This window comes from Nannobrachium achirus (assembly GCF_963921795.1).
Source record: "Nannobrachium achirus genome assembly, chromosome: 23".
Lineage (NCBI taxonomy): Eukaryota > Metazoa > Chordata > Actinopteri > Myctophiformes > Myctophidae > Nannobrachium > Nannobrachium achirus.
Window position 1 is genome coordinate 17,147,343 of NC_137830.1, and position 26,941 is coordinate 17,174,283.

General features: G+C 42.9%; 1 protein-coding gene across 1 annotated transcript; it reads left to right on the forward strand.

Annotated features, from left to right (window-relative positions):
* On the forward strand, positions 1-26,941 carry e2f7 (E2F transcription factor 7; the record flags this gene model as incomplete). The annotated part of the gene is made up of 13 exons (XM_080754227.1): positions 1-27; positions 1,029-1,124; positions 1,536-1,835; positions 2,535-2,715; positions 4,159-4,425; positions 7,006-7,164; positions 8,155-8,292; positions 9,976-10,158; positions 10,827-10,911; positions 15,593-15,749; positions 21,520-21,682; positions 24,297-24,694; positions 26,783-26,941. Exons 1-13 carry the CDS (start codon positions 25-27, stop codon positions 26,939-26,941), a joined length of 2,289 nt encoding a protein of 762 aa, XP_080610353.1. The 5' UTR covers positions 1-24.

Sequence of the window (26,941 nt, forward strand, 5' to 3'; positions counted from 1 at the left end):
TTTCATTCATAGGAAGCTGTGGGAATGGTGAGAAAACTGGTATTTTCCTGCTATTTTATTATATGCTGGTGATCGTTGTCATCGCCAGCTAAATTATAAGCTATTTTGGATAAATTAATGTATTGATGAATACGTTGAGATGTTCTCAGGTTTAATGTTATGTTTCCCCATCCCACAGAGTTGTTAATAACATCATTATAAACATCATTTATATCTAAATTAGTGGGTGGAACGATGCTATATACATGATGAGCTCGATGTTCATTAAGTTATGGATAAATGTTTTAATTTAGCCGTTACTGTAGGAGTAGCCATACAGTAAGCTATTGTAGAATATGAAAGAGAACATTGCCAGTGAATGTTAACGTACAGTATAGTTAGATTAGTGCAGTTAGCACTGTGCGCTAATTAGCTGTGTGTCTTTGCGCCAAATCGTTTCATGAGTTGCAAAAGTTTACTTCAGTGGTTCTCAAACTTTTTTCATGTCAAGGACCCCCAGATTGACACTTATTAGCCCGCGGACCCCCTTTTGAAAAGATAATATGCCAGGGACCCCCATAAGAGAAGATTTTGTATAGCAGTGTAGCAGTATTAGTCAACCTTTTAATTCCAGGGACCCCCAGTTTGGCATGTATTAGGATTAGGGTACTACAGACCCCCATTTAATGGCATTTCTATCTCTGCTACCCACATTTATATTGTTAATTTAATTCTGAGAGTGTACAAATGGAACCAAATCAGGGTCCATTTGGTTCCATTTGTACACTCTCTGAGTTACAGACCCATAAGGGTCCATTTGGTTCCTAACTTTCATTTAGCTGGGGACCCCCTAGAACTTAAGGACCCCTGGGGGTCCCCGGACTCCACTTTGAGAAGCACTCTTTTACGTGATCCCCTCAAGCGACCCACATCAGTTCAATACCCATTCCTCGCAGTGTTTTATTATTTGATTATCAATTAGTAGATTACATTAGGTCTACTTGTATCTAATTTTGAACTCTCTTTACTTTTTCTTTTTCTCTCTTCAGATGGAAGTCAAATGCCTGGCATTGAAAGATCTCTCAAGTCCTAGGAAACATGCCAGAATAGATTTGGTGGAGGATAGCACTGAAAACGAGCAAAAGGTAAAGTTGGGACATTATTAAAACATAGGCATAAAGGCTTCTTGTGAGGTGAATGAATGTGGGGGCCAAAATAAATCCCAAACCAGATCACATTCGGGGACATGTCTCCATTCCGACATTGACTTCTTATTGTCGGAGTGGCAACACTTCCATAGAGGTTAGGGTTAGGGTTAGAGATAGGGTTAGTGTCGAAATGAAGACATGTAACCATCACATTCATGGTAATACGAGACACATACATGGATACAAAGTACAAACCTCACCTGTATGGCAGCAATTCTCATTAATATTTGCTTGTGAGCCCAGTTCTCTAGTGTTCCACCATATTAGATATGTAAACTAAAGTATACATAATTATCTTATTCATTTATCGTATTACATCGTATACAATTTATCATCTCTCCCTTTCAGGAGAACATCTGCACAGAGAGGAAGAAATCCACTCCGGAGTCCACTGTGCCTACCGGTATTTCCCTTTTTACCAACAAGTTCCCGAGCCCTGAACTCGCCCACATCACCCCTATCAAACACCCGGACCGAGGTCTCCTCGCGGACCCCTGGACCCCCACGGCCAACCTGAAGATGCTGATCAGTGCTGCGAGTCCCGACATCCGGGATCGAGAGATGCGGAAGGTGCTGTTCAGGCCCATAGAGAACGAGAGGGAGAACCCAGCACTGCCGGAGGAAGCAACAGTAGAGGAGTCCTGTCAGGTACCATCAGTTCCATGAATAAAAGCCAACATTTAGACTTGTATGATATAGGGATGGGACGATATGAAAATGTCATATCACGATTATTGTGACGAAAGGAATCACGATTTACGATGTTATGATCGCGATAATCAAAATCCATTATCCGGGGGCAGAACATTTGCCAAATAATAGCAGATTTACAAGCTCACGACGAGTCGCAACGATCAGCAATTTTTTGTCAAAGTAATTTGATAGAGACTGGGAAAAAAGATGCCAAGTATGTATATTATAAGTACCTTTTACCAATTATATGCAGCTCGGCAAATAAAAGGTGAATTGATCCCAGTGCATGACAGAGGATGATATTGCGATTATCGTGAGTGTTTTTATCACGATAAACGATAATATCGCTTATCGTCCCATCCCTAGTATGATAATGAACTACTAATTCTGTCATATTAAGATGAGATAAAACTAGCGGGACAGGGTGCACAGTTGTGTATTAGAATAATAAAAACAGCAAGTGCTTCAGATCCAGAAGGTTAAGATCACGATTCTTATCATAAGAATGGATGATTATGGATGCAGCTGTTGCTCCGACATGAACTGAAAAGTTAAACTGAAAATTAACATCATGTTAATTGCTTTCAACTTCTGCCCACATAACGGCTTGTTTTTTTTTTCTCTCTCTCTCTCGCTCTCATGAAGTCGGATCAGCTTGAGGTCACAGAGGAGGGGACAGAGGAGGACGGCGAGACGAAACCGAAACACATCCTGGTAGACAGGAAACAGAAGAGTCTGGGCCTGCTGTGTCAGAAGTTCCTGGCTCTCTACCCGGATTACCCACCGGCCAATGAGGCCATCAGGATCTCACTGGACGAAGTAGCGACCAGCCTCAGTAAGAGCCAATGAGCAAAGAGCGTTATAAGGAAATTGTGCGTGTGTGCGATTGTGTGTGTGTGTGTGTGTGTGTGTGTGTGTGTGTGTGTGTGTGTGTGTGTGTGTACGTGAGAGAGAGAGAGAGAGAGAGAGACACTACTAGTCACAGCCCATGGTTGTGCCATAATAGGAAAACTACTCAGGGGTGGTGGCAATAATGGAAATGGCTAATATCCATTTCACGAGCATCATAACGTTTTTAATAACGATTTATAACGACATTGGATTTTGGGGGGTGGTTGCTATGGCTACCTACCTTTCATACCAACCATCCTATCATTGTGTTTAGCCTAACAACCTTAGTTGCCACAGAGTTGCAATTTGTTACATGGTGCTCTCGTTTTCCCTTCTTGCTCAAACTACACATAATCATCATAGATCATACAGCATCTTTCATATAAGATTTATTTTATTACAGCATATACTGTATACAGTATATCGTTGTTGTCGGGTGGAAACCTTGTATGTCCACAACCGTTCATTTTTTTGGTATTTATCACTTGAAAGATGATTTAAACTAGTGAAAATACCGGTAGACGATCTACAAGCACACAACGTAGATCTGCCATTTTCACAAGCTTAATGTGTGTCTTGTATGATGAAGCAGGATTTTACTTTATGAAAAAAAAAAAAAACATTTGAAAATTGGAGATGACAGTGACGATATATATATATGACGGTGTACATATATATACACTGTATATTTGCTGTAATAAACAGAACGTATGTGTGTATTGTATATTCTGTTTAATCTGACCACAATTTAGCCAAAGGCAGATTTCCATTCAATTTACAATTTAGGCATTTAGCAGACGCTTTTAATCCAAAGCGACTTACAATAAGCAGGTAATACATCAATATAATAAGCAAGATAATAAGTCACAGAGGCAGCAGAGAAAGCCTCTAGGTGGCTCTGGATAAAGAGGGCAGATCCGTGGTTGAACGCTGCTGGGGCACAAGCTGAGGCGTCATGAACCTCAGCTGGGCCGCCTGAGAGAGGGTGTCTGATGTTGAAAGGCCCGAAACACTCAATGATCTCAGGTCCATCACTGATGATGTGCCCCAGCTTAGCATCAGAAGATGTTTCACTACAAAAAAGTACATCAACAACAATACAACAAATGCATAGGAATATCAATCTAGAAAAACAATAACATAGGTATACATAACTTTTCTAAAAACTAAAAATGCTATCTAGCTTCATGTGTGTTCATCGAGGGAAGGGGAGTGTTACAGTAGTGCTACAGTAGTGTTATGGGTTTAGGTGGAGTCTGAAGAGGTGAGTCTTCAGTCCAAGGCGGAAGTTAGGGAGTGAGTCTGTAGTTCTAAGTGCGACAGGGAGTTTATTCCACAGTTTGGGGGCCAGGAGGGTAAATTGTGTCCTGTCCCGTTCTCTCCTTAGGCGTGGAGCGACGGCGAATATATGACATCATCAACGTGTTGGAGTCGCTGATGATCGTGGGTCGCATTGCCAAGAACCGCTACACGTGGTACGGGCGCCAGCGGCTGGGCGCTACCCTGGAGGAGCTGCAGCGACAGGGACGGCAGCAGGGCTACCACCTCCAGATGGAGCAGGCGGCAGAAGGCAGGGAGGTGGGGACGGGCGCGGACACAGAATCCTGCAATGGTGAGGAGCAGCCACACGTTGATCTGAAAATGTCAGATCAACGTGGGACAATAATCTTTATTATCGTTTATCATGACACACAATTTAATTTATCGGGAAATCCTCCTCCGTCATGCACTGGGATCAATTCACCTTTTATTTGCCGAGTTTCATATACCATGTACACATGGTAATGTTACACATGCATGTACCATTTTAAACCCTGGTAAAACGGACCTGGAAATAACGTACTTGATACAGTCTTTTTATTCACTGTCTACCAAATCTCTTTGCTCACAACAAGCTAGTCTTTGCGGTGCAGTTACACCAGTGGTTCCCAAACCTTTCCAGTTGAGACCCAAAAGAGAAATTTTGTTTGTTGTAAAATGTATACAATTATTATTTTAGAACTTATAAAAAAAGGGTCCTTTTGAAGTATCTTTTTAAATGTAGGATTTTTACTCGAGTCGTGACCATTAGAAATTGGTCTGTGACCCACAAATGGGTCCCGACCCACTGCTTGGGAACCAGTGAGTTAGACATGTCATGGCAGCTAACCTAATGCTACCTTAAGCCTAGCAACAGCAAATCGAGTTTTTCTAGTTAATAAATGTCACCAAGCCTCAACATGATTAGTTGCCTCTTTGGAATGGGAGGGGGGGGGGGGGGGGGGCTATTAGTATCCAGCTTTGACAACAAGTCAACAAACACAAACACCGTTTGGATAATCACTTGTAATGAAAATTGGACGGAGAGAAAGAGAGGTTGTTATGGAAACTAGGCTGCTGTTTTCATTTCCGCCGGCTTAACGGCTAACGGAGGCATGTGGCGTTAATTTGGCTGTGGTGTGTTAATTTAGTGGCTGCTGCTTTGGGGATAGAATGTATTATTATTATTATTACCCCCCGTTTATTCCTACAAGTAATTTGAGCAAACTCCAGCCAACTCTAATCCAGTAAGGGGGGTTTCTGTCTACTGAAAAATAATTATATCAGAAATACTCAGGGTGACTCAGCATGTTGCCTTTCTTGAACAGAATGGCTTCATTAAGTGTAATTGACAGTAATTTGATTTTTTCCCCTCTGGATAGCGGGTTATCCAGGGAGTTTTGCTAAATTAAGATGTTGGAAAACATTTGGTTAGGTGTGTGTGTGTGTGTGTGTTAGAGTTCTCAAATTCTGCCCGAACCCGACCATACCCGAACCCGACCCGACATTTAGGGTAGGGTAGGGCCTAAAATGTATGCTAATTTGTCGGGCCGGGTAGGGCCTGGGGCTCAATGAAAAAAGAAAAAATATATTTTTTATTATTCTATTACTATTACTCTGTGATAGAGTAATGAGAACCCGAAACCGACCCAACATTAGGCTGACCCAGTTAGGGCCAGGCCTTAATTTTCAGGCCCGTTGAGAACTCTAGTGTGTGTGTGTGTGTGTGTGTGTGTGTGTGTGTGTGTGTGTGTGTGTGTGTGTGTGTGTGTGTTGCCTAGCATTATCAGAAGCTCTAGTTGTACATACTTGTCCATGGATGCGGTGGTTGCCATGGTAGTAGCTAGGCTTGTCACGATACTGGATTTCTAACTTCGATACGATATTTAAAAAAAATTCGATACTCGATACCATTTTCGATACCACGGCGAATTTTATGCAAAAATGTTTGTTTATTTAAAGAAAAATACAGAACTTCTTGAGGTAGACGGTAGTGCACTTTTTAAAGGCATGCCTTTGATGTTTTCACATTCTAAGTACAAATAGGCCTTTAAAATAACTAGGAATAAGCCAAAGTAGGAAGGATACACATAAAAGTAACGTTGGTGCAAACCCACGGGGTGTTCATGGGTCGAGTTGCTGCTGACATGCTTTGTACTGTTTATCCTGCAGTCTGCAGTGGTTCTCAACCTGTGGGTCGGGACCTCTATTGACTTAATGTACAACATTGTTTTCTCACTCAACAGTAAACAAACCCAACATAAAGTTTAAGTGTATAGCACATTTCTAAAGTGACAATTTAAAGGCATTTTATACCTCTGAAATGACAAATTAAACATCGACCAAATTGTCAAATATTAGAGGCAAAAATTGTAAAAATAGCCGATCTACATACTCACAACGCCTCGCGTTGTACTGTCACCTAAAGGGGTACTGCCACTTTAAAAAGTCATCCTAAAATATGAGTTAATATTTTTATGATGTCATTGTGGGAATGCGCAATTATAAGCCAATCAAATTAATTGACTGTACTTAGACTACTTACTGTACTGGTCAGCTGTTGTTGGGGGGCGAGGGGCAGATTACACTGTGACATGAGTTTCAGACCGTTTTCAGAGAGACCACGTGACCTACTGTATCATACTATTCTAATTTCGGGGCGTGTCAGCGGGCCTTTAATGAACTGGTGGGTGTGGCCACATAAAAACCTACTTTAAACTCTATTGTACACTTATTTTGAAAAAAAACTTCCTCCTAGTATAATCATAATACCTGATAATCATGTTTTTTTGTGGGGGAATCATGGAACTGCATCTTTAAGATAAGTTTGGATGATGCTATAATGTAGGCTCAGTAGCACAGTAATTGTACACAATTGTACAGCGTTCTACCGCAGTGAGTGAACTTGACGTGCCCGTATTGTTGTTGCCTGCAGGAGCCGCTAGCAACAGGAAAGACAAGTCGCTACGCATCATGAGCCAGAAGTTCGTCATGCTGTTCCTGGTGTCAAAGACCCACACGGTCACGCTGGATCTGGCCGCCAAGATCCTCATCGAGGAGAGCCAGGATTCATCCAGTCACAGCAAGTACAAAAGTAAGGACACCTGCAACATCACTTAAAGGGATATTTCACTTTCAAAAAAACTTTGTAATTTTATCGTCTAATCAGGCTTTTGGGAACACCCAGGACAGTTTTCGAATGTCTTCATTCAGTATTTAGATATTTGATATTCATTTCCCCCAATTTTCCCCCTTCCAGGACCTTCCTATACAAACCCATTATAACTTCAAACTCCATTTTAACCATGATTGATTCAATTAAAACACCTGTACTTTTTTCTGGCGACTCCTGACACCCTCTGAATATGTGAGCAGGATGTGGTTTTTCGATACAACTTTTCATTGATTTCTCTCCATTTTTGGGGGAAATGAAAATTCTTAAATACATAAAAGAGTATACAAAATAAAAAAATAAATAAAAAAAAGAGTCCAGGGACTCTCTGGGTTCCTTTTGGGAGGTCTAAATTCTATTGTATCACGATATACCGGTATACGTTATCTCTGAAAAGGCATATCGTGGAGACATTGTATTGTGGAGACATTGTATCGTGGAGACATTGTATCGTGGAGACATTGTATTGTCTATCGTAGAGACATTGTATTGTCTCAACGATATACAGATCCTTCTCGAAAAATTAGAATATTGTGTAAAAGTAAATTTTCTTGAAACTTTCATATATTTCTTGAAACTTTCATATATTCTAGATACATTGGACATTCAGTGAATTATTCCAAACCTTTTTTTTGTTAAAATCTTTCAATTTCTATGGCATACAGCTCATGAATATCAAAAGTCCATATTTCAAATATTACAATATTACACAAAACCACTCAAAAAAAGGATTTATAACAGAGAAATGTCAGCCTTCTGAAGTCAGAGTTGCTTGAAGTCCAGTGGGAAGTTTCCGAAGTCGGTTATGATTTGGGCTGCTAGGGCATCTGCAATGCTTTTTCACACAATATTCTAATTTCTTTAGTAGGATCTGTATATTTATCACCATATCGCCCACCCCTGTTTCTTCAGCCAAGGTCCGTCGGCTGTACGACATCGCCAACGTGCTGACCAGCCTGAGCCTGATAAAGAAAGTCCACGTGCGCGAGGAGTGGGGCAGGAAGCCTGCCTTCCAGTGGATCGGCCCTGTCCATTTCACAAATGCAGATGGTAAGAATAGAAGAATAACTGCACTAGGCCTAGAATTAGTGAATGCTTTAGCTATTGAAAAATAGCAGATATACAAGCTCACAGCGCGGCACCGAGTGCCGCGCTGCGAGCTTGTAGATCTGCTATTTTTGAAAAAGTTGTGAAAATGTGTGCTAATCTTTGAATATATGTATTTTTAAAGCGAACATTTGTAACTCAAATTTTGCTTCTGGGGGGTCCCTGGAACTAGATATTTTGAGATGGGGGTCCGTGGCCAAATAAATATCAGTTTGGGGGTCCTTCACATGAAAAGGTTTGAGAACCACTGACATAGTGGTCTCTCAACAACAGACTAACTGAGCTCCAGTTGAGTGAAAAGGACATTTTCTTTGACGATGGCTGGCCAGATTGCTGACATAGAAACATAGTTTTTTTCAAAAAACCTTAGAGGGATTCAAAAGAATCTGGTCAAAATTCTAATGTTCACAATTTTTCAAAAATAGCAGATCTACAAGCTCGCAGCGTGGCACTTGGTGCCGTGCTGTGAGCTTTTATATCTGCTATGTTTCAATAGTTAAAGCAGTCAATATTTCTAGGCCTAAATGGGTTAATGTATAATCTGTCCTATAATCAGGGGAAACCATGTGAACCATGGTTCAAGCATGACATTGTCCTTGAAAGAGGCTATGTGCGTGACCTCATCATCATCATACCCGGAAGTTACGCGGGAACGCCTACTGAGTGGCAAAAAAACTACTTTCTGGCCTTGACAGCCCATACATCCAAACAGAAAAGTCCTATCTGATTGCGTTAAACGACGTTGAACTCACTTTGCCACTCGATTAGCCTTTCACTTTATGGATGCGCATACCCTCTATAAGGCAGCTCACAACCCCTAAAAGGCATCATTATTGTTTTTTTTTAATAGCGTTCAATGGCGTTCAAGTGATGATGTGTGTCTGTAGCCTAACCCAGGGACGTGCAGAGAATGTTAGGGGGGCAGGGGCTGAAATATCACCTTTTGGTGAAAATATTGAAAATAGCAGACCTCACAACGTGTCGTGCTGCGGCGTGTTGTGAGCCTGGAGGTCGGCTATTTTCAGTACTTGATACCACACTAAACCAAGCATAAAAAAGACAATGTGGTGTAGCCTACAGCATTGATTTCTACACAGAATACAACATCATCAACATAAAATGCTGCATTCAAGTTCAGGAGAGTTTGGACATGGCAATTCTTTTGAATGCTGCCTTCAGGTATGGCATGGAAAAAGGGCATTTGCATTTCTTTCACCATAGTGAAAACTGCATTCATGGTCTGGACTCTCTGGAGAGGGCACATTTTACAGACGGGTAAAAAAGCAAGCCCCCTTTGATGTCTATGTGTGCTCGTGCCTGGCCTAACACGGAATTTACTTCCGCTACAGCTATGCGTTCATATGGTAGATTTCCATTGGGTTTTGGATTTCAGAAAATCAGCTTTGTAGGGTAAAAAACAAAAACAAAAAAATCCCACCCATTGTGAAGTAAGCGGTGCCTTTTGATTGTTTATTACTGACTCCCTAAACCTTGGATATCTGTCGTGGGGGAACCCATCGCTTATAAAAAAAATGCTAACTCACATCCAGTTTCAGGACCACAAACTGTAACCCTTGTGCTGCTCCTGACCTGAATACTGACCGTTGCCTCTCTCTCTGCTTTCAGAAAAGCGAGTGAGCGAGGCAGCCGTGGGTCCGTTCGCCTGGGGCGGTCAGACGGTCAGGCAGCTGATTGACCAGACCAAGCCCAAGCTGGCACGCTACGCCTCCTTCAACGTCACGCCCACGTCTGTTGCCAGCCAGCGGCTGGTCAGCTCCGCTCCGAGCAGCCCCCTCAGAGAGCAGACAAGTAAAGAAAAAAAAAACCTTAGCTGCACTAAGACAGTGGTTCTCAACCTTTTCAGGCGGCGACCCCCAAAATAATCATATTTGAACTGGGGACCCCCCCACCCTGCACAAGCACTTGGAATTGTAGGAGTTGGCATTTATTTAGTTTGACTCTTATCTATAGACGGGTTTCTGGTCCACGTCACGTTTGATTCGGTACCAAAATTAGCCAATGAAACCAGGCTTAACCAGCGCTCCCCAAAACAACAGGTTTGGGGATTGGACGGACTGATTACATGATACAGTCACCTGTGCATTTAGTCTCAATGTTTGTAAACAAGAAACCGGTCTATTCAATTGTGAAAATAGCAGATCTACATGCTCTACATCTGCCTCTAATATTTCACAGTTTTACCAATGTTTGACCGGAGGTAGGCCAACTAAAAAGGTCTTTAAAGTCCTTAGATTTTCATTTTAGAAATGTGCAGATACCCTGTATACACTTATACTGTATGTTGCTCTGTTTAGTGAGAAAACAAGGTTAACATTTAGCTAAACATCTGGGGACCCCCCAAAATATTTTTGGGGACACCAAAGATTGAGAACCATTGCACTAAGATCTCACAATAATGTGTTCTATCTAAATTCTCAAAAGATGTCTGACACATGATTTCTCTTTCCCACTGCTAGGTTTGGTACCTCAGCCTTTAGACTGTTCCATACGGACCACAAGTAACAGCACAGTGTATCATCTGCAGTTTGGAAAGAGCACTGAGTGAGCAAGCACACACACACACACACACACACACACACACACACACACACACACACACACACACACACACACACACACACACACACACACACACACACACACACACACACACACACACACACACACACACACACACACACACACACACACACACACACACACACACACACTCCATTTAAGTGAAAAGGACCTTTTCTTTGACGATGGCTATAGCCAGATTGCTGACATAGAAACATAGGTTTTCCAAAAAATCTTTAGAAGGATTCAAAAGAAGGGTCAAAATTCAAATTTTCACGATTTTTCAAAAACAGCAGATCTACAAGCTCGCAGCGCGGCACTTGGTGCTGTGCTGTGAGCTTGTATATCTGCTATTTCTCATTAGTTAAAGCATAAAATAATGATACACAATAATGTGTACCCGTTCATGGAACAAATGTATACAATTAGCTGCTAATCGCCCTTTGTCCTGGGGGAAATGTTGTCCGTGGCCAAATGATGAGTCTTGGAACGAGGTTGCGATGAAACGGAAAGCGAGGTCACAGCAGACTCAGAGGACAGCTATGATGTCTGGAACTTCCACTGCCATTATTAATGCACCTTTTGTTGCCGTTTCAATTGGGTCTTTGTGCAGGTCGCATGAAAACATTTTATTCTCACAATGATCAACATCAGCCCTGAACTTTGACAGTGAAGCAGTGGATGAATGGAGTTCCTGTTGCTTCACTCTTTTCTACCCATACTTTCCCTTTGCATGATTCAGAGGACACCAGGGTTATACCGTTCCCAAATAACAGCCATCACATTCATCGGCCACTCAGTGGAAGGATGGGAGGGAATCACATGGGTTTATCAACCGTTTTATTTATGAACGCTACGGTTGCTACTGTCCCTATTATGATGGGTGAACATTCGGCATAAAAAGACAAACATCTACACAACTCAACTCGTTGCGAGCCATTGCGTTATAGATCAGCTATTTTCGCGTTTTGACGTACAGGTGGTTAGAGGGAACAAATCTTTGCTTTACCAAACAAAGCTTTGCTTTACCAAAAAATGTACACATTTGAAACTTGGAGATACGAGGTTTCTGCCCAACAGTGACGATATCTGAACTGTTGCTGGAGTAGCGGAAACGCCACCGTCGCCCCCTGCAATGTTGTGGCCCTCTGCTTGGTACCTTAGACATAATTCGGACCTTGGGGAAAACTATTTGGGGAACCCTGCTGTACGTGTCCATCCCATGCTCTGATAAGTTTGAAAATCAACTTGAAACCTGCATTTTAAACTAAGCACAGAATTTATTTCAAGAGTATAGCTGAAATGAGTCCTTGGAGAAAATGCTTAAGATTTAATAACCACGATGTTTTGTCAACAGCCAATTAGCCATGTTAGTGACACCGTAATGACTTAGAATATATGCAAACAAATACCTAAAACAAAGCTGTTGTTGTGTTGTTACGGTATGTTCATGTACAATTTATAGCCAACGCTGTTGATACACGGTACAATGACATATCGTCAGCAGTATGCTCTTTTTAGACAGGGAGGAGATACAGAAACAACGGTCCTAAGCTGAACTTGAAGGCATTTACATTATGCTGTTAGTCAATTAACACATGGCTCCCACCACGTGCTCCAACCCAGGTTTTATAACAGGCTGACTGAAACCGAGCCTGAAATTGAGCGCACATTTTGTCCAAGTCTGCACGGATAATTGAATTCATAAAAGGAGTTTTTCTTATAGTCTCTCTTACATAGTATTTTGCTCTAACCCCGCGTGTTTGCATTGGCTGCTGCGTCTGCCTTCAGGCTAGGTTTTACAGGAGCTGGCAGCACGGTTTCTCTTTAGACTGTTGTTTCTCGAGCACTTCTCCTATGGATGTGTGTTGCACTGTGCTGTGCTGGGCCTGCAGTGGTGGACAGTTTGCTTGCTTGTGGCCAAGCCGCATGGCCGCCTTGAGACGGCTGTTAAGTGTTTCTAGAGAGAGGAGGCTGGGGAAAGATTTGCTGAGGGGGAATATTTTACCCACGATGCCTTGTCAAAGTGTGCGTGTAGTGGCCTCAGAAATGTGGTACGAATCGAAGAATACCTATCGTTGCACAAAGCAATCCAAAGTTTCACCACACACGACGCATGTGCTTAACTAAACTTTAGAATACGTACTATGCACGTCTGAGCTACATGTATGGTGCTGCCTCCCACAGTGTTTTCAATGTGCCATCCACAGGGTTGTGGTTCTTTGTAACTTTCATTTTTAGAATTGATTTTGGGGTTTGTATTGCAAAGTACACCGTGATGACATTACGCCGGTGTACTTTGCAATACAAACCCCCAAATCAATCCTCCAGTTCTAGGCAACACAGAATGCGGGGAACGTTTTTCTATTTCCACAGAACTCCTCAAAGGTATATTAATGACATAGTTCAATATTGAAAATGGGTGGTTTTCCCCTTTAACTACTCCTGTGGCATGTAGTTGCTGCCTATGCAAAATGAAGGAATGGCACCAGGGCACCCATGACATTGGCATAATAATTATTCTTAGGGAGCATAGCAGATCTATTGGCTCACAACTGTGAGCTTGTCGAGTGGCTACGTTTGTGCGCAACACCATTGTAAGTAAAAGTATAAAGTAGGGCTTAAAGTTGTACCATGTAACTTTTTTTATAAAACAAATCTTAAAATTGTCCTAACTGTTAAATCGCTAAAGTTTTAGAACACCCACTCCGTTATTTTCAGCTTCTGAAGCCTTCTCTTTATATGTTTTCTATGATCCTGGCCGTGGACCGGATTTCGCGCAAAATTGACGTAATCTGCATCATCTGTATACGTTGTGTATACGTTGCCCAATCACATCGCCGATCATGCACACATGGTACACTACCGGCCAATCACAGCGCATCTTGAAGTGGGGTCGCCATATTTGTAGTCGCCCGTGTGTCTCTTTACTCAAAAGGTAATCTCGCCTACCAGGCAGGGTGAAGTAGTCCGTTTCTCCGGAATGCCTGAACGCACAGGAACCAGGGACCCCTCCAAAGATAGCTCTCGGCGTTGTGGAGGCAGACGCGGGGGTGTGAAGGTACGAAAAACGGGCGAAAGACGCGAACGCGACCGCGGTTTGCTATAGGGCTACTGACCACTAGTTGAGAATCTTACACAGTATAGCTTTAAGTGTTTAAACAGACCAATTGATGTAAATTAGTTTTTTTTCCCTTCATGTCTTTTTGTTGACATCTTGATTACTTGATGAATCAAAAAAGTAATCAATTATTGCATGATAGAATCATCAACTGCACTAAAAAAAGAACTGGACAGCTGAGGTGTAGCTGCTTCTCTTTGCAGTAGGGGTGGGACGATATGAAATGACGTCAAAATAATTTACGATATTATCGCGATAATCAACATATGCCTAATACTCTTAAAATGCCACTTTTGTTAACCATCCTTGAATCCCTGCATCCATATTCTGGTGGCGGAAAGTTTGACAAAGAATTGCAGATCTACAAGCTCACAACGCGTCGCAAGTTCTCGCAACGCGACACGTTGTGAGCTTGTAGATGATCGGCTATTTCTTGGCAAAGAGATTTGGTAGAGAGAAGGGACTATCAATTAGGTTTACAGGTGTGTTTCAGCAATTGTAGCGGGTTTAAGTGGATCAAAGGTGAATTGATCCCAGCATATGATGGAGGACAATTTCACCATGTATTCAAATCTCTGCAATGCAATTATTCTGAGCGTTCTTTATCGCAATAAACGATAATAACGATTATCGTTAGAGATGTGCCGATTGATCGGTGAGTGATTGCGATCGGACGATAATGCCTCTATCGGCTTTGATCGGTATGGGCTTTGCCTCTATCGGCTTTGATCGGTATGGGCTTTGCCTCTATCGGCTTTGCCAATCTAAAAGCTAGATCAGCCATTTTCACAATATTTATCTGTGGGACTGAATGTAACCTCAGCTTCAACTCCTACAAGTTGAATTGGATACTAAAGGACCTCCGCCTGCAATCTGCTAATGTTTATACTTAAAGCTGTACTGTGGAAGCTGCTCAACTAGTGGTCAGTAGCGGTATTGCTTTTTTCGGCCGGAGTCGCCGCGGACCACCGGAACGGGGGTCCGCGGACCACCGCGGCCGTCGCGAGCACCTCCGCCTCGCCGATACGATTCCGTAGAGCCGTCTCCCATCATTTTTAGACCAGAATTGAGGGAGTAGCAAGCAAGATTCCTTCACCAATGTAAACACAGTTGCTGAGGGAAGCTACTTCCTTTAGAGACAGCAAGACTCGCTGTGATTGGCCGGTGGTGTATGATCGGCGCTGTGATTGGCCGGTAGTGTATCATGTGGGAGATGACATCATTTTGCCGGGAAATTCTCCCCCCCTCACAACTCATAGAAAACATATAAAGAGAAGGCTTCAGAAGCTGAAAATAACAGAGTGGGGGTTCTAAAACTTTAGCGATTTAACAGTTAGGACAATTTTAAGATTTGTTTTATAAAAAAAGTTACATGGTATAACTTTAATATACAATGTCAATGAAAACATTGACATTTTTTAAGAAGAATCATTAATATGAATGCTGCTACAGTAACACAATAAATAGAAGAATTTATGGATTTGACGCTGTGATCGGGAATATCGGAGCATCTCTAATTATCGTCCCATGCCTACGTTGCAGTAACCACCAGCTGAGTGCAGGAGTGCTGCAGACCTTCACCCAGGGCAGCCAGTTCTCCCCGCTGGCTGTCCCGCTGCAGCCCGAGGGTCCCTTCAGCGCCCCGTCCCACCCCCACCCCCACCTGGCCTACCTCTCCAGCCTGTCCCAGCCCTCCGTGGTCATGCTGTACGGGACCCCCGAGACCCTGGAGCCCCCCACACCGGAGGAGAGGAGGAAGAGAGACGGGGACGAGGAGGACGAAGAGGAGGAGAGATGTGGGAAGAAGAGGAAGAAGAGGGGAGAGTCTGACAAGGTTTGTGTGGTTGTTGTTGTTGTTAGGGCAGGGGTCTTCAACAGGGGGTCCGGGACCCCTAGGGGGTCCTCAGAGTTACTAAAGGGTTCCTCCAAATATTCCAATCCTTTTTTATATTAACAACTTGAACCCTAGTGTCCATATTCTGAAAACTGTAGCCGAAAATAGCAGATCTTCAAGCCCACAAAGCCTCGCAGCGCGAGGATTTGTGAGTTGCAACCATGTTTTGTAAAACAAGTTTAATTTCTGCATGCAGCCTTTTTTCTCATTAAATATAAAGGCAGTGCTGTGGAGGGAGAGGTTACGAAAAGGAGCTGGGGCAGTGCATGCATGCACACGCCACACACACACACACAGTCACACTCACACACGCTCACAGTTGCGCAGCTGGCAGCGGCGCAGCCATAGAGCTGTGATAGCAGCTTACTGTACACAGTCACAGAGACCACATCATGATACCGCGCTGCCCTTGCCTGCCAGATTAAAAAAGCCAACCCAAAATTGTCTAAACACTGGAGCGGGTTGGACTCTGATTTGGACTGGGTAATCATAGAGAGAAGCCTGGCTTCACCATTTCGTCCAATTGATGTTCTGTGACAGGTAGCGGGCAATGAACCCAATCCGAACCCTATAATTTCACATTCAAGGAATGTATGGGCTAAGATTCATAAAGCACACAAGATGTCACAGTATAAACAACCATACTCTTCACTCTGGAATAACCCTAAAATATGTATTGGGAAGACAAAGATATTTTGGAAAAAATGGCAGACAGCAGGGATTAATAATATCTGTGACCTATTTGACAATGGGAACTTTATAACTTGCTCAGATCTGAGAGCGAAATATAAACTTTGGGAAGGATGGTTCATTTTGGAAATATTTCCAAATGAGACATTGTCTGGGCAGTACTTTTGATGCCGGTGAAAATCCATTGCTTGATTATTTAAAACTACCACACGAAGCTCATACCGCCTCCGTATTTTATAAAATGTCAAAACAACAGTTGGGTGATACATGTGACAGTCTCAAACTGATATGGCAAAGGGATCTGGGTGTGGATATTGAAGATGAACATTGGAAAGGACTTATAGCAAATGCAGGACAAGGGATCAGAGAAGCAAGGGGAAGATTTATTCAATATAAAATAATTCATAGATATTACTACACACCAACTAGATTACAGAAAATGGGAATTACATAGAGTAATACATGTTGGAAGTGCAAGGAAGAAGTTGGCACGTATATCCATATGATTTGGGAATGTCGCATGGTGTATCCTTTCTGGTGTACAATTCTTGATTACTTATCAAAATGGTTGGGATTCACCATACCCCCACTACCGCTGCTCTGTCTTTTAGGAGACAGGACAGTGGTCCCTAGGTTAAATAAAAAAGCATTTATAATAGTAAAGGTTGGACTGGTCACAGCAGCCAGAATCCTACTGCGGAACTGGAAAGCCCCAAGAACCCCTGTTTTTAAAGAGTGGAACGAGGAGATGATCAAAATCACATCGTATGAGTACATGCTGGGAAGAGTGAATGGTATGGGAAAGATGAAAGAGATATGGGATAGTTTTCTAACATATATGACACTTATTTGAAGATGTGAAGAGGTTCCTACTTTTATTTCTTTTGTATTTTTATTTTTGTATTATCTTGGACTGACTGTATATATATTTGTACTTGTTGCTGTGCTGCACTGTACCACCCATTACCACTTTTTGTATTAACTCATTCTGTGCCTATCCCGAACATGTTCTGCTTTATTTCAATCCAATACAATTTTTTTTTAATTAATTGACTTACCCTGAGCTGCTTGTAGAGTCGTGGGTGGTCCTGGCTCGTCCTACGCTAGCCAGCTAGCCATTTTACATGGTCCGACGATATATTCCATTAAAAATGGTTTAAAATACATTTTTGAGCCCCCCAATGTTCACCAAATGTTCAGCGCCGCTTCCGGAACGTAGTCCAGTGTGCCTATCCCGAACATGTTCGGCTTTTTTAATGAAATGAATAAAATGATCCGAGGCCTTCTGAAGCCTGAGCCTAAATTTTAAATCCAGTGTTCCAAATCCGGGGGCCGCCATGCCGGCCGTTACCCGCGAACGGCGCCGCGAATCGCCGCCGAATCCAATGAAAAACCACATCTTTGGAGGCCCATATCTCTGGATTGTGTTTTTAGGGATGCGCGCCGAGGTTTATTTACGGCGAAATCGCCGAAAAATGATCTTTAAAATGACAAAATGGGAATAGCTATTCTGTTAGCATTATCATCCGGGACCTTTCCATGACGTGCACGAACGTGAGCACGCGCGTCACTGCAACGTGAGTCCCCGGATGCTAATGCGCTCGCCTATGGGACAAACCCTGGCATTCTTTGGTGCCCTCTAGGGGCTGGCACTGGAAGCGTTAAGAATAAAAAATAAAAAACATTTGAATAAAAAATAAAAAAAAGCCAACCCAACCCAAAGCCCAACAAATACGCCGACCAATTGGGCCCAAACTGTGCAGTGCCGACCCGTCAGGGTCCCGTCGGGCTGAAATCTTAAGCTCTAGAGGAGACATCCAGATTGTCACTGTTTTTGGTTTGTCCCATTTGCTGCTCATTTACAGTTCAGAGTCCCTCCCTATTAGTGTGGTTGCTCAACCCTGGTTTTTGACATTATCGAAACGAAGCGGATAAAAGCGCCAAACTTTTTTTGAGGCTTCTTTAGGACCTAACGATGGATTTTAGCCTTGGGTACCAAACTTTATTTTGAAAATTACCCATAGAATTATCCATATCAAGTTGGGCTCCCATCGACTTTCTATACAGGAGGAAAATACCCAGAAAGGGGTGAGGGGTCTAACTAGGGGTTTGTCATGATGCTGAATCCATTGCAAGCATTTGTTTTGGGCTAGAAATGGCCCCCAAAAACACCCAAAAAACGGTGAAAAGTGATGACTCATCACTAAACCATCGTTTTGTGGGGCCATTTCTAGCCCAAGTACGATTTTTTTTCTGGGTATTTTCCTCCTGTATAGAAAGTCGATGGGAGCCCAACTTGATATGGATAATTCTATGGGTAATTTTCAAAATAAAGTTTGGTACCCCAGGCTAAAATCCATCATTAGGTCCTAAAGAAGCCTCAAAAAAAGTTTGTCGCTTTTATCATTTTTTTATCATTTTGTTAAGCCAACCCACCACTATATGCTGGGCATGTCATGATAGGCACAATGCCCGAATGTTTTCGCCAACGCTCACATGTTGTGAGCTTGTAGATCGGCTATTTTCAGCAAAGAGGTTTGGTATAGAGGGGGGAAAAGGGAACCGAGTATGTTTAATCTATAGTTTTGCGTGCAGCATGCACTGTAGTGAACCTTGAGGCTATACGTGGGTGGGAAGGAGTTAATAATTATTTCTTTTTCAGCTCTAGGGAACAATAATTTGCATCATCATGTCCTTTTTTTTCCTCAATTGAATTTCACTCCCTTGATCGGAAGATGTTAATAATTCTGGAAGGCAGATCATTAAATTGAAAATATGAAATGATATCGGCCTGCTCAGTGACAAGGGGAAGTCATTCCTGTTGTAATTAAAGCTGGCGTTATCATTTCAGTGATGCATAGGGTGTTTCTTAATTAGAAAAAAAACAGTGCAGTTAATCTTCCACTTGGATTTCTCAAAAATTGAGGAGTGCCATTTTTCACGGCAAGATAATGGTCCTTTGTAAAAAAGAAATATATATAATAATAATATATATAACGTCACTGTCGGGCAGAAACCTCGTATCTCCAAGTTTCAAATTTTTCGCAAAGTAAAGCCCTGCTTCATCATACAAGGCCGTCGCACAAAAGTAGTGAAAACAGCAGATCTACAAGCACACAACGCCTCGCGGAGCGAGGCGTTGTGTGCTTGTAGATCGGCTGTTTTCACTAGTTTAAATCATTTTTAAAATGATAAATACAAATCAAACGGTTTTGGACATACAAGGTTTCCACTCGACAACGACGATATATAAGGCAGATTAAATGAGCAGGCGACGAGTACAGTTCCGTTTTGTTATATTGCAAAAATTACGCCAGAAGCTTAGAAAGGAGGACGCTAATGGAATGAATCTATCAGCCCCATAAATCTTAATCTTTTCTGATTGGAGTTATTTCACAAGAGACGCATGGTTAGAGGTTGTGTACGGGGAAAGGCAGATAGATGATGAGTAGCACTTGGGAGTGTTGCCAAGTGCCATGTGGTCAACCCATAGTAGCTAAACACACGCTATTTAAACATAATGGCTAAAGCCTTAAAACCCTTTCGTTTGTTTACATTGTGGCTCTATAGGAGGTAGAGCTGTCTAGAACAGTGGTTCTCAACCTATTAAATAATCATATTCTAACTGGGGACCCCCCCATCCTGAAAAGCACTAAGAGTTGAGACATTACATTTCGTATATCACGGTTCTATTGTGAAAATAGCAGATCTACATGCTCACAATGCCTCGCGTCACGAGACGTTGTGAGCATGTACAGTAGATCTGCTATTTTCACAATCTCTGCCTCTAATGTTTGACAATTCGGCCAATGTTTAATTTGTAATTTTTAGAGGTATTAAAAACTCCTTAAATTGTCACTTTAGAAATGGGCAGATACCCTCAATACACTCAAACCGTATGTTGGTTTGCTTACTGTTGAGTGAGAAAACAATTTTGCACATTAAGTTAATCATCTGGGGCCCCCCAAAAATAATTTGGGTACCCCCCTGGGGAGGTTGAGAACCACTGCTCTAGAAGAGGGTCTAATCCTGGAAACTGCTGGAGTCTGACTCTGGACCAATCAGTGCCAGATGTCTTGTGCACAGTGCACACTGCCACAGAAGTACCTCCACTAATTATGTCACATTTAAACATTTTGATGCATCTGTGAATGTATCAATCAAAGGGGCTTTAATCAGGTTGAAACCAAGGCCAAAGATGAAGTCATACGTAGATGTCTTAGACTACTTCATCACAGGCAGGCCACATGACATGGAGTCTGACATGACATGCAGTCTTTTTAACTGCTGTGCCTTCTCCGTGCGACTGTTTTGCCCCCTTGGGATAATAAAGTGTGTCCAATCTACGTATCTACATCTGAGATCCACGTTGCAGCCACGCCGTTTCCGCCACTGTGGATCCCCAGATCCACAGGAACGCAAATCTGGGTCATGTTAAATTTGAAGTTGAACCACTTTAACCATTATTTTATGCTTTAACTATTGAAAAATAGCTATTTTTGAAAAATCGTTTGTGCAGGTTTTTGGATATTTTTTTTACCCGATTCTATAAACGTCTTTTAAATCCTTCTTCTAAATCAGTGGTTCTCAAACTTTGTCATGTCAAGGACCCCCAATATTGCATGCATTTGGCCGCGGACCCCCATCTAAAAATATGTTGTTCCAGAGACCACCCAGAAGCAAATATTTTAGTTTAGCGCTTTTAAAAAGATATATTCAAAGACTTGACACGATTTCTCAAAAAATATCTGCAAGCTTGCTGTGAGCTTGTATATCTGCCATTTTTCAATAGTTAAAGCATTAAATAAGTCTAGGCCTAAATGGGTTTGTATTCAATCAACTGGGCCCCCTCAACTTCCTAACTTTTTTTCTTATGTTCTTCTAGCCAAGTGCTGAAGTGCAGAGGGATGAGTCACAGATGAGTGGTGCCGAGACCCCTCCTCAATCCTCAGAAGCCCCGTCCATGGCCTCCAGTGACAGGGAGGTGGGTGCATGTAAGCCCCCCCACCTCGGCCAACATTACCTCTACGTACCAAACAATGCAGCAGGTAGGCATTTCTGAAAACCTGTTTATATCTGAACTGCTTATTTGACTCAAATGATCAAGAGAGGACCGTTGTTGTTTTCAAGAGAGAACATACTGGGCAACCTATGTAACAAAGCACGTAAGCCCTATATACTTGTCCGTAAGACGAATGTCTAAAATAGTCAATCTACACTTATTAGAGGTGGTGCCATAGTTTTGTACTTTTTCTGTTTTGTATGTGTCTATGGAGTTGACATTACTCTAATAGACCCCCAGGTATGGTTATAATGTGCAGATTTGTCTTCCCTGTGTATTTTTGGTTACTTCCTGAAAGCTGAAAGACTGGGCCTCAAAAGGCCCAGTCGAAAGAAAAAAAAATAAACCTCGGTTCGAAGTGGAGCTGTGTGTGTGCGTGTGTGTGTGTGTGTGTGTGTGTGTGTGTGTGTGTGTGAGCAGCGCGCCCGCGAAAAAATAATAGGCCTAATATTTTTTATCATTTTTTAATCCATTTTATAATGGAAATATGTATATATATATATAAAATATATATATATATATAAATGAATAAATAAAAAACGACAACAACAGGCAACGTATTTTTGCTATGTTTGAAAAATAATAGGCCTAATATTTTTTATAATTTTTTAATCCATTTTATAATGGAAATATCTATATATAAATACAAATATATATATAAATGAATAAATAAAAAACGACAACAACAGGCAACGTATTTTTGCTATGTTTGATTTGTTCTTTTCTTATTTAAATAAAAAAATGAAAACTTCCCCATGGGGTGCTGGAACACCTGCAGCACCCCTAGTTCCCACGCACTGGCAGAGTCCTGCACAGTGGCCACTGTGCCAAATTCACTTTCACTTTCAGCGTGTGGATGCTCGGAAGCAAAGAAAGTCACCACAGTTTGATTTGATCATTCCTTAGTCAATTATGAATGGATTTCAAAAATTTGCGATTCGCTAATCGCGGGATTTCGCATCGCGATTTCGGTTTGAAAACGATTAAGTGTGTGTGTGTGTGTGTGTGTGTGTGTGTGTGTGTGTGTGTGTGTGTGTGTGCGTGCGTGTGCGTGCGTGTGTCGCGCATGCGCAGATCCTGTTCAAACTCAACGGGACAGTTCAAACTCAACGGGACAGTTCTCACTTGTGAGACTGGACACACATTGCTGCCTATGGGGAGCTCTGTTCCACACAGCTCCAAAAACTGATTAAATTACATCATAAAATCATCCCCTCCCCTTTTACCATTCACCCTGTGGGTGTGGCTAACTTCAGCTGTGCCACCAGCCACCATGACAACCAGGCATACTTAATGAACTGGTGGGTGTGGCCACATAAAAACCCAATTTTAACACTTTCTGTACACTTTTTTTTTTTAAAAGTCTTCCTCCTAGTATAATCATAATACCTGATCATCGTGTTTTAGGGGGGGAAAAACCCAAAATATAGACGGCAGATTGAAAAGTGGATCACCTATTTTGGACAGTTCTGCCTACACATCCATGTATGCAGCTGTAGTTCATTGATATGCTCAGGCTGTCTGGGGCAGTAGACTAAGGATGGGACGATATGAAAATGTCATATCACGATTATTGTGACAAAAGAAATCACGATTTACGATACCATCGCGATAATCAAAATCCATTATCCTGGGCGTAACATTTGCCAAAAAATAGCAGATCTATAAGCTCACACCGCAACGCGGCGCGTTGTGAGCTTGTAGATTGGCTATTTTTTGGCAAAGACATTTGATAGAGAGTGAAAAAAAGACTGTATCAAGTACGTATATTATAAGTACCTTTTACCAACTATTGAGGGTTTAAGTGGTACCAGATATGCAGCTCGGCAAATAAAAGGTGAATTGATCCCAGTGCATGACGGAGGACGATATCACGATAAATGAAATCTCCACGATTGTCACTTTAGAAATGTTGGTTTGCTTACTGTCGAGTGAGAAAACAATGTTGCACATTAAGTTAATCATCTGGGCCCCCCCAAAAATAATTGCTTTTTTATCACGATAAACGATAATATGGCGTATCGTCCCATCCCTATAGTAGCCTCACAGACAGGGACGTGCTGGCCATTGGGAAAAGCGGGACAACTCCCGAACGGCCGGTTCATTCCCGGCCGGTCCAGGCCGGCCATTAGGGGAAGAAAATCCATTTTTCAAATTTGTAGATTTTTTCGCAAAGCAAAGCCCTGCTTCATCATACAAGGCCGTCGCACAAAAGTAGTGAAAACAGCAGATCTACAAGCACACAACACCTCGCGGTGCGAGGCGTTGTGTGCTTGTAGATCGGCTGTTTTCACTAGTTTAAATCATTTTTAAAATGATAAATACAAAACAAACGGTTTTGGACCCGACAACGACAAAATATAACTCATGTAATTGGCCCACTGGCTTGTCACTTGTCATGATCTGAAATGGCAAATCTTTGAGTAGCAGCAGCGCTGTAGCGCACAATGAGGGCCTCTCCAACTCTTTTTCCTGGGCTGAATCAGGGGCCCAGCACGTCCCTGCTCACAGAGGAACCGGTGACCTTACTGTATGATAGCAGCATAAGTGATGATTCTGTGCAGCAGACGACATCATTAATCCTCCTGTGTCCCCGCCAGGCCTCAGCCACCTCAACTTCCTCCTCCCCGCCGCTGGCCAGTCGCCCGGCGGCGGCGGCCTGGCGCTCCCCCCTGGCGCCATGCCCACCCTGGCCCTGCCCTACGTTCTGGTGCCGTCCTCTGCCCTCTCCCACTACCCCCTCCTGCAGCAGCACGCCGAGGCAGACGCCCACGGCAACCTGAGCTTCGCCCTGCCCGCCCACGCCATGGTGTCGCCCGCCCACGCCCACTTCATGGTGGGCGCGGCGGCGCCCTATGCCATGGCGGGGTCGTCGGCGGAGATGGGCGTTATGGCGTCGGTTTCGACCCCGTCCACCCCAGAGCAGAGCAGACACTGCTCTCCCCGTTCTCCCCAGGGGTCCGGCCAGCCCATCAGCACCACCGTAACAGAACCACTGGTAAGACCCTCGACCTATAATGTGTGTATTAAATGTAATTAATATTGTAATTAATTGTAACACTCAGTTTTTGATAGCTAACAGCACAAATAGTCAAAGAATCTTATGAGAATAATGTCAAATCTGAGAATATATTCCTTACCAAGAACTTTCTTCACCAAGGTGTCTAGTAACACATCTAACAAAGTTTGAAATTCCAGATTCCTCCTAGGAGATTTTTTACAGCTGCTGAAAGTTGGGCTCCCATTGAGTTTCTATACCCTATACTACAGGAAGAAAATACCCAGAAAAAAAGTCTGCTTTAAATAGCATGTGAGGGGTCACACAAGGGGTTTGTCATGATTCTGAATCCATTGCAAGCATTTGTTTTGCACAAAAAAACATTCCTAGGGCTAAAAATGGCCCCCACAAAACGGTGAAAAGTGATGACTCATCACTAAACCATTGTTTTGTGGGTCCTGGTTAGACCCCTCACATGCTACTTAAAGCAGATTTCTTTCTGGGTATTTTCTTCCTGTAGTATAGTGTATAGAAACTCAATGGGAGCCCAACCTTCAGCAGCTGTAAAAAAAAAAGCTCCTAGGAATTTTGAATTTCAAACTTTGTTAGATGTGTTACTAACCACAGGTGAAGACATTTCTTGGTAAGGTATTTTTTCCCAGATTGTATTAATATCCCATGACTAAAACTGAATGAAATGTTTCTATGTTGAGGTTAAAATGACGTTCAGACACACCAAACCTCCCGTTGTGAATGCTTAACTGGCACATCCTTTTTACTACCGGGCACCTGCAAAATGCACTCCACAGTCACACGGCTTCATGCGAGCCCAAGTAGGGTGTTTGTTTTAGGGCACAATTCCTCACGTTTAGTAGGTTTTTCTTTCTTTCCACCTCAGTACAGGCTGATTAATCGCGGAGCCATTAAACAGGGATTAATGCTCTCGACGGCAAAGCCCAACATACCTCCTCCGATGACATTTCTCTGCGTAGCCTCGGAGAGAACAGCTCTCAGACTCCCTCTGAGACCCCCAGGTGCCAAATTAAGCGAGTATTATTAACGATAGGACGAGACGATGACGACGTCGTAACGAGGCATAGATCAGGGGGGGAGATGCTTCCCTTCCCAGTTCCAACTTTAAAGGAGTAGTTCACCCCCAAAATGACTCTTTTTCTATTGATTACGCACGCCATGGAGACTTGAGTTCAATAATATATATTTTCTGTTGCCTTCCTAAGACAATAATTTGATTACAATAAATGTACCCGGTTGGACCGCGTTATTCGAACCAGTTCCTTTCCCCTCCATCAGGCGCCCCGGCTGGCCAGGGGGAAGCAGTATAGAGATCAGGATTGCTGCATTTTTGTTTTTGTGTGTGAGGGTACCTGCCCTAGGGGGTAACTTACCAAATATTTAGTTTCACAAGGGCTACAAGTCACATTGTATAACACATACTCCCACCCCGGTACTGAACACTCCAACTGGTGTGCTGGCATTTAAAGTAACCATTTTGATTGGCACCATGCAACTGTCCATTATTGTAGCTATATAATGTACAGTGTAGTGTACATTATGTAGATATTACTTAGAACTAACCAAAGTACTAGTTCATTTATTAAGCTGCTTTGTTGTATGTACACAGAACAGACTTGACGCAGCAGTAGACAAATTGCTTCCGCTGTCCAAGTTGTGGTGTGGTCGGTGTGCATTTCCCCCCTTGGAAAGTGCGAATGTTCCGTGCCCGCTCTCCTTTTCCCAAGCTCGTTGGAACATGTGCACTTTCATTCGTCTTCTTTTACCATAGTTATGTGAGGAGAAATGTATTCCCATTGCACCGCCACTTAATTCTTTAGTGCCCGCTTGGAGGTTAAGCCATTCCCCGGGAGTGTTTGAGCTGCGGTGTTCCCTAAGCCTGGTATTTACATGATGGGATAATGAGGGATTGAATCGTGTCACGCTGATACTCAACTGTCAGTGTTGATCATTTTGGGAGCGCGGGGACGCTGTGCAGAGGCGGTGTTTCTCTGAGTGCGTGTGGTTTTTCGAGGGTCTCAGACTTTTCATCGCTCTCTCCCTCTCGCTCCACAGACACCGCATACGCAGAAGGAGGCTGTGGCGCCCGGCTCCAGGGCCTTCTTCCAAACCCCAGGCACCCTGGGAGGGGCGGTCAACGCCGCCCCGCTCGCCAAGCGCAAGCGCGCCTCCGCCCAGCGGAGGCTGGACATCGGACACCAACCGGCCAATTAG